This window comes from Pseudophryne corroboree, chromosome 7 (genome assembly GCF_028390025.1).
Source record: "Pseudophryne corroboree isolate aPseCor3 chromosome 7, aPseCor3.hap2, whole genome shotgun sequence".
Taxonomy (NCBI): domain Eukaryota; kingdom Metazoa; phylum Chordata; class Amphibia; order Anura; family Myobatrachidae; genus Pseudophryne; species Pseudophryne corroboree.
The window spans coordinates 438,440,868-438,456,933 of NC_086450.1; the positions used below are offsets into that span (position 1 = coordinate 438,440,868).

The window sequence follows — 16,066 nt, forward strand, 5'->3', positions numbered from 1 at the left end:
TGTTGGCCCTGGCTTCGGCCAGGCGTGTGTCAGAATTGGCGGCTTTGTCCTGTAAAAGCCCTTATCTGATTTTCCATATGGATAGGGCAGAGTTGAGGACTCGTCCTCAGTTTCTCCCGAAGGTGGTATCAGCTTTTCACTTGAACCAGCCTATTGTGGTGCCTGCGGCTACTAGGGATTTGGAGGATTCCAAGTTACTGGACGTAGTCAGGGCCCTGAAAATTTATGTTTCCAGTACGGCTGGAGTCAGGAAAACTGACTTGCTGTTTATCCTGTATGCACCCAACAAGCTGGGTGCTCCTGCTTCTAAGCAGACTATCGCGCGCTGGATTTGTAGCACTATTCAGCTTGCGCATTCTGCGGTGGGACTACCGCAGCCTAAATCTGTAAAAGCCCATTCCACAAGGAAGGTGGGCTCATCTTGGGCGGCTGCCCGAGGGGTCCCGGCTTTACAACTTTGCCGAGCTGCTACTTGGTCAGGGGCAAACACGTTTGCAAAATTCTACAAATTTGATACCCTGGCTGAGGAGGACCTGGAGTTCTCTCATTCGGTGCTGCAGAGTCATCCGCACTCTCCCGCCCGTTTGGGAGCTTTGGTATAATCCCCATGGTCCTTACGGAGTCCCCAGCATCCACTAGGACGTCAGAGAAAATAAGAATTTACTCACCGGTAATTCTATTTCTCGTAGTCCGTAGTGGATGCTGGGCGCCCATCCCAAGTGCGGATTGTCTGCAATACTTGTAAATAGTTATTGTTACACAAATCGGGTTGTTATTGCGAGCCATCTGTTCAGAGGCTCTGTTGTTATCATACTGTTAACCGGGGTTCCTATCACGAGTTATACGGTGTGATTGGTGTGGCTGGTATGAGTCTTACCCGGGATTCAAAATCCTTCCTTATTGTGTCAGCTCTTCCGGGCACAGTGTCCTAACTGAGGCTTGGAGGAGGGTCATAGGGGGAGGAGCCAGTGCACACCAGATAGACCTAAATCTTTCTTTAGATGTGCCCAGTCTCCTGCGGAGCCGTCTATTCCCCATGGTCCTTACGGAGTCCTCAGCATCCACTACGGACTACGAGAAATAGAATTACCGGTGAGTAAATTCTTATTTTATGTCCATGTAACCACTAATCCTGTGTGTGCTTTTTCCTCATGGTAGAAAAGTGCCCGGTGGATAATGCCAAATTAACGGTGGTGGTGAACAACATTGCCGTTGCAGAACAGATAGGAGAACTGTTCATTCATTGTAAATACGGTTGCCGCCCCTGTGCCAATGGCAAGCCGACAACGTACGAAGTGGATCCCCACGGCTGCCCCTTCACCATTAAACTAAGTGCCAGGAAGTAAGTCTGCGTGCCGAGGTTCTCCTCCTTGTGTGCCAGGACCGTATTACCAGCCTGGTGATACCAGTCTGTGTGCCCCCAATGTTTCATGTAAGGAGGTGGCGGACTCAGACCCTGTTCACCCCAAACTAGAATGGATCTAAATCTATAGATGAGTTTTGTAGAGCTGCTTACACAAAAAAGGCTGCAACGAGGGTGGAAGGTGTTTCTGCCAATGAGGAAGTGTCTGCTTACCAAATATTTAGGCATTCCCGTGGAGAGTTAGAGTTAGGCTGCGGGGTGGGGGTGGGGGGGTAGGTTTAGGCTGCATGGGGAGAGGGGGGTGGTGGCGGGGTATGGTAGGTTTAGGCATTAAGGCAGGCTAAGTGGGTGAGGGGGTAGCATATGCTTTGGGATGCCGCCGTCGGTATTCAAACTGCCGGCATCCTGCCCGCGGGCTTTTCAACCCCAACCCATTAATACAGCATCTCATTGCAGTGAGTAGAATGGATTGTTTATTCCAAGAAATTCTGTATTAGTTGTAGGGTTTCTTACAAAACTATTTACTCAGCAAAGGGCCCTTACGGTGTAGCTGGGAGGCCAACTGTGAGACAAACAATGTGTCCGTACTAAGGGGCCTGATTCAGATCTGACCGCTGCTTTGCGTTTTCGCGCAGCAGGCAATCGGGTCCTAACTGCACATGTGTACGCACCGCAATGCGCACGCGCGTCGGACAACAACAACGGGCATCGCCGGTCAGCGACGGGATGGTGCAAAAATTTCATTCGCACGGGCATTCGCAAGGTGATTGACAGGAAGAGGCAGTTCGTGGGTGGTGAGTGACCGTTTAATGGGAGTGTTCGGAAAAACGCAGGCGTGTCCAAGTGTTTTCAGGGAGAGCGTCTGACGTCAGCTCTGGCTCCGATCAGCCGTCGCCTTGTAGTAGTAAGTCCTGGGCTGCGCACAGACTGCACAAAGTGGATTTTAGCAGCTCGGAGTACACTTGCACAGCGAATATACACTCCTCCTGGTGGCGGCGACTGTCAGATAGCAAGACAGCAAAATTAGCAGCCCAGCGATCAGGTCTGAATGAGCCCCTGAGTCATTTCCCTAACACAGCACTCCAAGAAAAATGGTCTATACGCACCATGGACAGAAACGAGAGCAAGCTCATGAGCCGGTCGGCATTGGCCATTGTTGATGCCCTGCTAGATCTGCACGGGCGGAACTTCTAAGCCAGGAAGATATACATTCAGGGCCTCATTCTGATCTGTAAGGTATTGCACAGATGCAGGGAAGCGGCTGCGCTATACCGTGAAATGCAAACGCAGCAGGAGGCGTCTGTAGGAGATGGGCGCCTCCTGCATCCATCTGCGATGCAAGTGCTGCGTCCAGTGACATAGCAGCAGATCACCATCGTGACCATCGGTCGCAGCTAGCGATGGTAATAGACCTTGGTCAGTTTTGTAAGCTAGAGCTTACTCAGACCGGCCGTTGGATCTGGGCAGCCGGGTCCAGGAAGTCTGTATTCGATGGCGCGGATCCTGGGCTCGGGACGCCTACAAAGTGGGGTGGCAACACACCCTTATTATGTAAAACTGACCCTGTTGCTGGCTCACAAAGGAGGGACTGTGAGCTATGTCTTGCAAACATCCAAACATCGGAAGTGTACATAAAACATCGGATTAACGTACAAATCCGAATAAAGCCATCACTGTGATGTCATTTCCGTGACATCGACTACTGGACAAAATGTGCACACCTAAAACTTTGTTTCCTTGTTCCCACATGTAAGTTATAAACCAGCAGTGTCATATTTTATGGGTTTGTGTTAATAGGGCACCACCTTTAGCCAATGACATAAGACGGAGGTCAGGCTTTTGGAGGGGACTGTACATGTCTATGCTCCGGCTGTCTCACACATACGATCTCACACCAACATCCTTCTGATCCTTTTCTCCCTCCCATTCTGTCACAGGGACCATGAAATCAGCTGTGATTATCGGCCGGTACGTTGTCCTAATAATCCAAACTGCCCCCCGCTACTGAAAATGAACCTGGAAGGCCACCTCAAGGAGTGTGAACACATTAAGTGCCCCCATTCAAAATATGGGTAGGTAACAGCCACTGTAAACCTCCCATGTAACGGAGCTAGATTGATGTTTTTCTGTGATTTTTATCTTGCCGCACACAGATGTATGCACCAAATAATGCCCATGCGTTTCTTTCCTTGATTTTGTAATCTCAGTCAATATCTGTATGCTTCATGACATGAAAATAAGTCATCCAGTCTTGCACTGACTTCACACTGTGGCTTTGTCAACGGATGCAGTTTAAGTACTTTCTCACAGATAGATCACAGGTAGGACGAAAGGCTGAAATGATAAAAGCACGGCATGTCAGTTAGGCTTGTTGTGATTTCCCTCACAATGCATCTGCGTATGGGCTCCCATATCTGCAGGTTCTTTAAAGCCTCTTCACAGTTACCATTACTTAGTACACTACAGGCTAGTCCTACTGCATTAATAATATATATAGCAGACAGAGGGTGACATTTACTAAGCAGGGATAAAAGTGGAGAAGTGAGCCAGTGGAGAAGTTGCCCATGGCATCCAATCAGCTGCTCTGTAAACTTTTATAGTATGCAAATTATAAATGTTACGTCAATGCTGATTAGTTGCCATGGGCAACTTCTCCACTTTTATCACTGCTTAGTAAATGTCCCCCAGAGTCCTGGATTACTGCAGCAGCTTATCCAGTGTGATTCAAAGTATCAGCTCCATGCATTACTGGGTGTGGATCATTAGATCGACCGTGTCTAGGTCGACAATGTTTAGGTCGACAAGGTTTTTTTTTTTGGTGTCGTTTCCTTCGTAGAGGGACCGGGAACCCCAATTAGTGCACCGTGTCCCCTCGCATGGCAGTCAAAGTGCCTTGCTCCGCTACCGTTTCCTTCGGCACAGATTACCGTTCCAATCGTAGTCCACGTGGATCGTTAAGTATGAAAAAGTAAAAAAAAAAGAAGAAAAAATGTAAAAAACTCACGTCGACCTTTTGACCTGTCGACCTAACACATGTTGACCTAGAAACCCTGTCGACCTTCCAACCCTGTCGACCCAGTGACTGTCGACCTAAACATTGTCGACCTAAACAGTGTCGATCTTCAGACCGGATCCCGCATTACTATAGATTGTTTTGGCTGCTGAAAACAGAGCAGGAATTTAGAAACCATTTAAAATATGGTTTCTGCTGTGTATGTCCATTATTGCCATAGGCCGTGTGACAGTTCATTGTCGCACATAGCGTCCGCTCAGCCGAGCGTCAGAAAACGGAATGAGGAGAAGACGTGACATCACCATACGCTCACACATGCACCAAGTGAGAACAGTATGAATTCTCTCCGGTGTAATATGTGTGATGGAAAAGCAGTGGATTAACCTGAGATCCAGAAGCTAATTTGAGAGTAGTTTTGGATAATTATTACCCGGTTTTTGGGGTAGAAGGTTGAAATGCTGGTTGCCCATGGAAATGACAATGATCACTTTTTAAAAAGTATAAAGTTAAGTAAGCTAAAATCTTGCCTAAGCTTGCTGTTACATGGTGCATACATATCTAGCCTAGGCTGGGCGGGACTGTTCCAGGAAGTACTATACTCTGAGATAGTGGCTGTAACACCCCTCCTCCCTCTGACCCCCAGGTGCACGTTTATAGGGAACCAGGACACCTATGAAACACACCTAGAGTCCTGCAAGTTCGAGGGTCTGAAGGAGTTCCTCCAGCAGACAGACGACCGCTTCCATGAAATGCAGGTGGCCATGACGCAGAAAGACCAGGAGATTGCGTTCCTCCGCTCCATGCTGGGGAAGCTCTCGGAGAAGATTGACCAGCTGGAGAAGAACCTGGAGATGAAGTTTGGTATGAAATGTCTCTAATGTGCCTATCACACTATCCGCAGTGTTTGGAGGAGGGCGAAACATATCAGCATAGGTCCATGAGCCAAAGCTGTATATTCCTCCTTTTCTTTCCCTGGTAGTCATCCTCTCATCCCAGCCACTGCTGTACTGAGCCAGAAAATGTAGATTAGGGCTAATAAAAGACAATGTAATAGACAAAGTAGGAAATAAGTTTGAGTCACCACACTGGACAGGCACAGCCAGGGGCCAAGCGACCGTAGTACTCTTCCTACAGGTGCGAGTGAGGGCTGATAACTGATAGACACATTCCCATAAATTCTGCTCCGTTTAGATCAATATCTGTTTGGTCAGACGTGTTGGGGCACGATGTTTAGACTATCATGCCAATGTACCAGTGTTAAGTCACCAAGCATGGATAGCCTTAAACCCTGGACTGTTAAGGTGCCTTGTGAAACCGAAGTGGGGAGCCTCTGTAATTCCTCAGTCTAAGTTTTCAGGAGTAGGTGCTGTGGGCTTATTGATGACATTTGGCTATATAGATGGGTCTGATAAGCGCTGTAGGTGTGGGTTACCTTTGTTTCATCCCCTCTGTGTATGTCATTAGTTTTACAGTTTTTTTGATTTTTATCTCAGTAAGGTGTGTAATGTCTGAGGGCTGAGAAGTCTGTGATTTGTGGAACCACCGTGCATTCCTGCCTGTGTGATCTCACCCTCTGAGCTAAGCCTATACGCTGCTGCTTTCCTATCCACGTGTCCGCTGCTGCTTTCCTATCCACGCATTTTCCGCTGCTGCTTTCCTATCCACGCATTTTCCGCTGCTGCTTTCCTATCCATGCATTTTCCGCTGCTGCTTTCCTATCCACTAATTTTCCGCTGCTGCTTTCCTATCCACGCATTTCCGCTGCTGCTTTCCTATCCACGCATTTTCCGCTGCTGCTTTCCTATCCACGCATTTTCCGCAGCTGCTTTCCTATCCATGCATTTTCCGCAGCTGCTTTCCTATCCATGCATTTTCCGCTGCTGCTTTCCTATCCACGCATTTTCCGCTGCTGATTTCCTATCCACGCGTCCGCTGCTGCTTTCCTATCCACGCGTCCGCTGCTGCTTTCCTAGCCACGCTTCCTCTGCTGCTTTCCTAGCCACGCATCCGCTGCTGCTTTCCTAGCCACGCATCCGCTGCTGCTTTCCTAGCCACGCATCCGCTGCTGCTTTCCTAGCCACGCATCCGCTGCTGCTTTCCTAGCCACGCATCCGCTGCTGCTTTCCTAGCCACGCATCCGCTGCTGCTTTCCTAGCCACGCATCCGCTGCTGCTTTCCTAGCCACGCATCCGCTGCTGCTTTCCTAGCCACGCATCCGCTGCTGCTTTCCTAGCCACGCATCCGCTGCTGCTTTCCTAGCCACGCATCCGCTGCTGCTTTCCTAGCCACGCATCCGCTGTCGTTTTCTTATCCACACATCTTCTGCTGGTTCTTTCTTATCCACGCATCCGCTGCTGCTTTCCTATCCACACATCCGGTGCTGCTTTCCTATCCACACATCTTCCGCTGCCGCTTTCCTATCCACGCATCCGCTGTCGTTTTCCTATCCACACATCTTCTGCTGCTTCTTTCCTATCCACCTATCCGGTGCTGCTTTCCTATCCACCTATCCGGTGCTGCTTTCCTATCCACCTATCCGGTGCTGCTTTCCTATCCACACATCCGGTGCTGCTTTCCTGTCCACACATCCGGTGCTGCTTTCCTGTCCACACATCCGGTGCTGCTTTCCTATCCACACATCCGGTGCTGCTTTCCTATCCACACATCCGGTGCTGCTTTCCTATCCACACATCCGGTGCTGCTTTCCTATCCACACATCCGGTGCTGCTTTCCTATCCACACATCTTCTGCTGCTGCTTTCCTATCCACACATCCGGTGCTGCTTTCCAATCCACACATCCGGTGCTGCTTTCCTATCCACACATCCGGTGCTGCTTTCCTATCCACACATCTTCCGCTGCCGCTTTCCTATCCACGCATCCGCTGTCGTTTTCCTATCCACACATCTTCTGCTGCTTCTTTCCTATCCACCTATCCGGTGCTGCTTTCCTATCCACACATCCGGTGCTGCTTTCCTATCCACACATCCGGTGCTGCTTTCCTATCCACACATCTTCCGCTGCCGCTTTCCTATCCACGCATCCGCTGTCGTTTTCCTATCCACACATCTTCTGCTGCTTCTTTCCTATCCACCTATCCGCTGCTGCTTTCGTAACCTAATCCCGTCCATATTCTCACTATGGAGACTTCAGATTGTTTAATTTCCTCATCTCTCCTGATCTCTTCTTTACAGACGTCTTGGATGAGAACCAAAGTAAGCTGAGTGAAGATTTGATGGAGTTCCGCAGGGATGCGTCAATGCTGAATGTGAGTCGCTGTAACCGGAGTATCCCACCTGAATGCGGATCCCCGCCTTTTCCCTGCACTTCAACTCTCACTGTCTTCTCTCCCTTTACCAGGATGAGCTCTCCCATATTAACGCTCGGCTGAACATGGGTATTCTGGGCTGTAAGTGTCAGTGTTTCAAACATATCCTAAACATTTTCAGTATTCAGCCCTTTTGCTGTATTACCACTGATGGCTTATTGTGTCCTCCTCTTCCACAGCTTACGACCCACAGCAGATATTTAAATGCAAGGGAACCTTCGTGGGGCACCAAGGCCCTGTGTGGTGTTTGTGCGTCTATTCCATAGGAGATCTGCTGTTTAGTGGCTCCTCTGACAAAACCATAAAGGTGAGAGACAGCTTTCCCCAGAGATTTCCAGGATTGGCCCTTTAAGTTGTCCCGATCCCACCAGCATTGCACTCACACTGTCGTCTTTTTCCAGGTGTGGGACACCTGCACGACCTACAAGTGCCAAAAGACCCTGGAGGGGCATGATGGCATCGTACTGGCCTTGTGTATACAAGGGTGAGGCTTTAATACATTCCCTGATCTTTCTACCAGAGTAAAGCAGCATTTCTTCTTTCAGGTGTACTAGAGGCACAGTTATTTCTGATGCAGCTAAAAATATATTAGGCCTCGGCTGAAGAGTTGGTTAAATCCGTGACCAGCAAATTGTTGTTACCCTTCAGTATTTACTGACCGTTACAAAGGTAGTGATCCTGAGGCTCTCTCTGTTAAGGGAGTGATCCTGAGGCGCTCTCGAATAAGGGAGTGATCCTAAGGCGCTCTCGGTTAAGGGAGTGATCCTGAGCCGCTCTCAGTTAAGGGAGTGATCAGAATCGGCTTTATTGGCCAGTTAGGGACACAAGTGAGTTACATGCACGTCTGTCTAGTCAGTCAATGTTCAGGAGTTCAGCAGGCGTCCAGCTTGGGGAAAGAAACTTTTGAGGTTTCTGGTGGACCTGGCGGGGACGGCACTGTAACGCCTATCCTGAGGTGCTCTCAGTTAAGGGAGCGATCCTCAGACGCTCTCAGTTAAGGGAATGATCCTGAGGCGCTCTCAGTTAAGTGAGTGATTCTCAGGCGCTCTCAGTTAAGGGAATGATCCTGAGGCGCTCTCAGTTAAAGGAGTGATCCTGAGGCGCTCTCAGTTAAAGGAGTGATCCTGAGGCGCTCTCAGTTAAAGGAGTGATCCTGAGGCGCTCTCGGTTAAAGGAGTGGTCCTGAGGCGCTCTCAGTTAAAGGAGTGATCCTGAGGCGCTCTCAGTTAAAGGAGTGATCCTGAGGCGCTCACAGTTAAAGGAGTGATCCTGAGGTGCTCTCGGTTAAAGGAGTGATCCTGAGGCGCTCTCAGTTAATGGATTAATGCTCACCCTTTCAAGTCAGAATGCAGCTGCATTTAGTGATTTACTTGCTGTTCTTAGTTGGGCGTATGCATTGTGGATGGCAAATTCAGACGTTCCTCCTACAGCCAGCAATGGGGTAGGTGTAAGTAGCTATGATAGTGGTGACAGCTGCTTTTGGGGTGTGATCGCATAGATAATTAGGACTGTGTGTGCGTATAGTCGCATTAGACTACCAAATCAGTCCACAAGCACACGACACCTAGACATAACCTTGCCTATGTGGCCATCTTTAGCGGGTTCCATAATATGAATTAAGGGAGGCATGTAACCATAAGAATTAGCGATCACTAAAGGCCCGTACACACTGGTCGATATATCGGCCGTTCTCTTGAACGGCCGATATATCGCGGGACCGTCGGCCAGTGTGTACGGCCGATACGTCTGTGAACTCCGTCGTTCACAGACGTATCGCGTCGGCCGCGCAGCACAGCCGACGGCCAATATATCTACCGATATATTGGCGCGTCGCTGTGTGTGTACGCCCGTACATATGGTGCGGCGGCCGGCGGTGATTGACAGCTGAACTGGGCGGGCGTGTGTGTGTACACACCCGCCCAGTTCATGACGTCAGTCCACGACGGATTGGGCAGTGTGTATGCACAGCACACTGCCCGATCCGTCCATAGATATATCTACTAGTGTGTACCCACCTTAAGTCTACACGGCGAGATGTAGACAAGGTGTCTCGGCCACAATACCTCTAAAGTCTCCCGTTTCTCTGCTTTATATTTGTCCTCTCCTGTTTGGCATAAAGTATAACCGTAGTCATGGGTAACGGGACAGACTCCATATTAGTGTCTACTAATGAAAGAAGAATGCGAGAGCTTAGCGGACGATCCTTTCAAACTGAACTGATTCATGTCTCATAAAAACCTCAGATCATAAGTAGATGGGTTAGAAATATCTTTAATATATCCATATGTTTTCTGCTGTGCAGAGGAAAAGTTAACAGTGGTCATTTGCAAACTTATTGCTGTGACCAGTTGGAGGATCTAAATTATCTGTGTAGTTTGCATTTAATGTTGTAGAAGCCAGGAAGGGGCAGAGGCCGCACAACAGGACACGTTGTCGATGCCAGAAAATAATACATCTTTCAGATTTATGCTTCTCCATTTTCCCATTGGTAGAAACACCAATAGATTTTTTTCTGTACATTATATTTTTACACGTGCTCATTACATACTTCTATATACATACAGTGCCTAAATTATTTGTGTTACTGAGTATTACTTATTACTGAGGCTCTGCCATACTTACCACTCCTCATTTCTGGCCCCTTCTGCAGGAACAAGTTGTACAGCGGCTCTGCAGACTGCACCATCATTGTGAGTATCGTTAGGCACACTGAGCTGAGTGCGTCAATGAGGGAGAGTAATAGAACAGAATGGACAACTGCCAATATAACCACAAGATCCTGTCTGACGCAGCCTCTCTGTTTAGGTCTGGGACATTCCGACACTACTGAAAGTGAACACTATCCGAGCACATGACAACCCAGTCTGCACCTTGGTGTCCTCCCACAACATCCTCTTCAGTGGCTCTCTGAAAGCAATCAAGGTTTGTGCGTCTCTGCTGATTAACAATCATTTAGATTATGCACATTGCCAACCGTTACCCCTATTGGGGTAGATCTTGGATGTTTTGAGCTGATAAAAGAACACTGGTGCAGATGTATTAAGCCTGGAGAAGTGATAAAGCAGTCATACGTGCAAGGTGATAACACACCAGCCAATCGGCTCCAATATGTAAATTTACAGTTAGGAGCTGATTGGCTGGTGCCTTATCACCTTGCACTTATGACTGCTTTATCACTTCTCCAGGCTTAATACATCTGCCCCATAGTCTCATTGAATTTTATTATGCCGTTTCATCCACCACACTTATTAACCTATATAATTTCCCTACTGACACTTTAAAAACCAGAACGTTTACCCAATAGTCATAAGACACAGGAGACAGGCTAAAGCAGTGGAAAGTTTACAACGTGGCATTTGTGGTAGCAGATGATACTCATGCCGGGGCATAAGTGGGCATTCCGGGTCACATCTGATTTTCCTCTTTACCCATGCAGGTTTGGGACATAGTGGTCACAGATTTAAAACTGAAGAAGGAGCTGACCGGACTTAACCATTGGGTGCGGGCGCTGGTGGCCTCACAGAATTACTTGTACAGCGGCTCCTACCAGACGATCAAGGTAAGAGACGGGATATAAGATGATAGAGTAGGTATAGGACCCATCATCGTCAAGACGCAAGTTGACTTGGGAAAGCGCTGCAAGTGTCCCAGCTAAGTAAAAGATAATTTTGTCTAATTAAAACATGCAGTTTCTTATTGAAGCCTTTATATTGCCATCCAGATATGGGACATCAGATCCTTGGAATGTGTCCATGTCCTGCAGACGTCTGGAGGGAGCGTGTACTCCATCGCAGTCACCAACCATCATATTGTGTGTGGAACGTATGAAAATCTCATCCATGTGAGTCCTAATCTCCCATCCCTAACCAGATTAGACCTGATGACCTCCATAACTGTGATATTCTTCCACTTGTAGAGCTTTTCCTTTGTCTCCCTTCTGTAGTGCACCTGAGGGTGACTCTGCTCACCTACAGTCAGCAGAAAGCCTGTGCCCCACAGCTTTAGCATGGATAGCATCTGCTCCAAGCAGGGTTAGTGGCTTATTTTACTGCAAGACCACGGTCAGAAGCATCTGGGGGACGTCCACATGAGATTTTCTATCTCACTGCAAGACCATAGGGGCATCCACATGAGGTATTCTGTCTCACTGCAAGACCACGGTCAGAAGCATCTGGGGGACGTCCACATGAGTTTTCCTATCTCACTGCAAGACCACGGTCAGAAGCATCTGGGGGACGTCCACATGAGGTTTTCTATCTCACTGCAAGACCACAGGGGCATCCACATGAAGTATTCTATCTCACTGCAAGACCACGGTCAGAAGCATCTGGGGGACGTCCACATGAGGTTTCCTATCTCACTGCAAGACCACAGTCAGAAGCATCTGGGGGGCATCCACATAAGGTTTCCTATCTCACTGCAAGACCACAGTCAGAAGCATCTGGGGGGCATCCACATGAGGTTTCCTATCTCACTGCAAGACCACAGTCAGAAGCATCTGGGGGGCATCCACATAAGGTTTCCTATCTCACTGCAAGACCACGGTCAGAAGCATCTGGGGTGGCATCCACATGAGGTTTTCTATCTCACTGCAAGACCACAGGGGCATCCACATGAGGTATTCTATCTTACTGCAAGACCACGGTCAGAAGCATCTGGGGGGCATCCACATGAGGTTTTCTATCTCACTGCAAGACCACGCTCAGAAGCCTCTGGGGGGCATCCACATGAGGTTTCCTATCTCACTGCAAGACCACAGTCAGAAGCATCTGGGGGGCATCCACATAAGGTTTCCTATCTCACTGCAAGACCACGGTCAGAAGCATCTGGGGGACGTCCACATGAGGTTTTCTATCTCACTGCAAGACCACGCTCAGAAGCATCTGGGGGGCATCCACATGAGGTTTTCTATCTCACTGCAAGACCACGCTCAGAAGCATCTGGGGGGCATCCACATGAGGTTTCCTATCTCACTGCAAGACCACAGTCAGAAGCATCTGGGGGGCATCCACATGAGGTTTTCTATCTCACTGCAAGACCACGCTCAGAAGCATCTGGGGGGCATCCACATGAGGTTTTCTATCTCACTGCAAGACCACGGTCAGAAGCATCTGGGGTGGCATCCACATGAGGTTTTCTATTTCACTGCAAGACCACGGTCAGATTCATCTTGGGGGCATCCACATGAGGTTTTCTATCTCACTGCAAAACCACGGTCAGGTTCATCTGGGGGGCATCCACATGAGGTTTTCCATCTCACTGCAAGACCACGGTCAGAAGCATCTGGGGTGGCATCCACATGAGGTTTTCTATCTCACTGCAAGACCACGGTCAGAAGCATCCACCTTTCTCAAATCACGGATTGTGATCTTACCTGCACTGCGCCTGTGTCCTAAAAGCAGACACCTGATATGCTGGAGGGATACGTTAATGTGACCAACACATACCCAACACATGCTGGACATTAATAAGTGCAGACTTGTCTACTTGGAAATATCACTGCACCTTCATGAATCCGAAAATCTGTCCATCTGTTTCTCAGTCCCCTATGGAGTGTATCCAGCCTCCAAAGTGGCAACAGCCAGATGGCTCCAGCAGCCCATACATAATCTGTCCCCTACAGGACTGGTACACCAGAGCCAAGGGGGCATTTCAATATTGGAGGCTGCGAGTACAGGGGCGGCAGTGCTGCAACTGCATTTGCAGGCCACACACTCACTAGCATTTATTTCTCTGACGTCCTAGTGGATGCTGGGAACTCCGTAAGGACCATGGGGAATAGCGGGCTCCGAAGGAGGCTGGGCACTCTAGAAAGATTTATGACTACCTGGTGTGCACTGGCTCCTCCCACTATGACCCTCCTCCAAGCCTCAGTTAGATTTTGTGCCCGGCCGAGGTTGGATGCACACTAGGGGCTCTCCTGAGCCCTTAGAAAGAAAGTATAGATTTAGGTTTTTTATTTTCAGTGAGACCTGCTGGCAACAGGCTCACTGCAGCGAGGGACTAAGGGGAGAAGAAGCGAACTCGCCTGCTTGCAGCCGGATTGGGCTTCTTAGGCTACTGGACACCATTAGCTCCAGAGGGATCGACCGCAGGCCCAGTCCTTGGTGTTCGGTCCCGGAGCCGCGCCGCCGTCCCCCTTACAGAGCCAGAAGCAAGAAGAGGTCCGGAAAATCGGCGGCAGAAGACATCAGTCTTCACCAAGGTAGCGCACAGCACTGCAGCTGTGCGCCATTGCTCCTCACACACACTTCACACTCCGGTCACTGAGGGTGCAGGGCGCTGGGGGGGGGGGGGGGGCGCCCTGAGAAGCAATTATAACACCTTGGCTGGCAAAAATACCACAATATATAGCCCCAGAGGCTATATATGTGGAAAATACCCCTGCCAGAATCCAGAAAAAAGCAGGAGAATAGGCAGCGGAAAAGGGGCGGAGCTATCTCCTGCAGCACACTGGCGCCATTTCTCCTTCACAGATCCGCTGGAAGGAAGCTCCCTGGCTCTCCCCTGCAGTCTACACTACAGAAAAGGGTAAAAAAAGAGAGGGGGGGGCACTAAATTTAGGCGCTGTATAAATTATATAGAAAAAGCAGCTATAGGGGACATAACTCAGTTAGTCCCTGCATTATATAGCGCTCTGGTGTGTGCTGGCACACTCTCACTCTGTCCCCTCAAAGGGCTTTTGTGGGTCCTGTCCTCTGTTGGAGCATTCCTTGTGTGTGTGCGGTGTGTCGGTACGGCTGTGTCGACATGTTTGATGAGGATAATGATGTGGAGACGGAGCAGATGCCTTTAGAAGGGATGTCACCCCCTGCGGGGCAGACACCTGAGTGGTTGAGTTTATGGAAAGAAATGAGTGCACGTATAGACTCCTTACATAAGAAATTTGACGACATGCCAAATGTGGGACAGCCGACTTCTCAGCTCGTGCCTGTCCAGGCGTCGCACAGGTCATCAGGGGCTCTAAAACGCCCGCTACCTCAGACCGCAGACCCAGATGTCGACACTGATACTGACACCAGTGTCGGCGACGATGAGTCTAATCTGATGCCCACTAAGGCCATTCACTGCATGATTGAGGCAATGAAAGAGGTGTTACACATTTCTGATATAAATACAGGTACCACTAAAAAGGGTATTATGTTTGGGGAGAAAAAACTACCCGTAGTTTTTCCCCCATCAGATGAATTAAATGAAGTGTGTGAAGAAGCGTGGGCTTTCCCTGATAAAAAATTGGTAATTCCTAAGAAGGTACTAATGGCGTTCCCTTTCCCGCCAGAGGATAGGTCACGTTGGGAAACACCTCCTAGGGTGGATAAAGCGCTCACACGTTTGTCTAAAAAGGTGGCACTACCGTCTCCGGATACGGCCGCCCTCAAGGAACCTGCTGATAGAAAGCAGGAGGCGATCCTGAAGTCTGTATATACACACTCAGGCATTATACTTAGGCCAGCTATTGCGTCAGCTTGGATGTTCAGTGCTGCCGCTGCGTGGTCAGATAAACTGTCAGAAAATATTGACACATTAGACAGAGACACGATCCTGTTAACCATAGACCATATAAAAGACTCAGTCTTATATATGAGAGATGCACAGAGGGAAATCTGCCGACTGGCATCTAAAGTTAGTGCATTGTCCATTTCTGCTAGGAGAGGCTTATGGACTCGCCAGTGGACAGGAGATGCAGATTCTAAAAGGCACATGGAAGTGTTGCCATATAAGGGTGAGGAATTATTTGGGGATGGTCTCTCGGACCTAGTTTCCACAGCAACGTCTGGGAAGTCAGCATTTTTACCCCATGTCCCCTCACAGCCTAAGAAGGCGCCGTTTTATCAGGTTCAGTCCTTTCGGACCCAGAAAAACAGGCGTGGAAAAGGCGGGTCTTTTCTATCCAGAGGCAGAGGTAGGGGAAAAAGGCTGCAACAAACAGCAGGTTCCCAGGAGCAAAAGTCCTCCCCCGCTTCTTCTGCCAAGTCCGCCGCATGATGGTGGGGCTCCACAGGCGGAGCCTGGTACGGTGGGGGGCCGCCTCAAGAATTTCAGCGATCAGTGGGCTCGCTCACAGGTGGATCCCTGGATCCTTCAAATAGTATCTCAGGGGTACAAACTGGAATTCGAGGCGTCTCCACCCCACCGGTTCCTAAAATCTGCCTTGCCGATTGCTCCCTCAGACAGGGAGGCGGTGCTAGCGGCAATTCACAAGCTGTATTCCCAGCAGGTGATAATCAAGGTACCCCTACTTCAACAAGGCCGGGGTTACTATTCCACACTATTTGTGGTACCGAAACCGGACGGTTCGGTGAGACCCATTTTAAATTTGAAATCCTTGAACACATACATAAAAAAATTCAAGTTCAAGATGG

The 16,066-nt window shown here is 49.1% G+C and overlaps 1 protein-coding gene across 7 annotated transcripts in view; it reads left to right on the top strand.

Moving 5' to 3' along the window:
• Positions 1-16,066, top strand: part of TRAF7 (TNF receptor associated factor 7) — a 130,331-nt gene that overhangs the window by 92,340 nt on the left and 21,925 nt on the right. For all 7 annotated transcript variants that reach the window (XM_063934901.1, XM_063934903.1, XM_063934905.1 and 4 more), the window contains 11 exons: positions 1,159-1,342; positions 3,301-3,435; positions 5,020-5,237; positions 7,570-7,643; positions 7,736-7,784; positions 7,883-8,010; positions 8,105-8,187; positions 10,354-10,393; positions 10,509-10,625; positions 11,140-11,262; positions 11,425-11,544. In XM_063934901.1, coding sequence (XP_063790971.1) covers positions 1,159-1,342; positions 3,301-3,435; positions 5,020-5,237; positions 7,570-7,643; positions 7,736-7,784; positions 7,883-8,010; positions 8,105-8,187; positions 10,354-10,393; positions 10,509-10,625; positions 11,140-11,262; positions 11,425-11,544 — 1,271 coding nt within the window. The remainder of the gene's footprint in view (positions 1-1,158; positions 1,343-3,300; positions 3,436-5,019; positions 5,238-7,569; positions 7,644-7,735; positions 7,785-7,882; positions 8,011-8,104; positions 8,188-10,353; positions 10,394-10,508; positions 10,626-11,139; positions 11,263-11,424; positions 11,545-16,066) is intronic.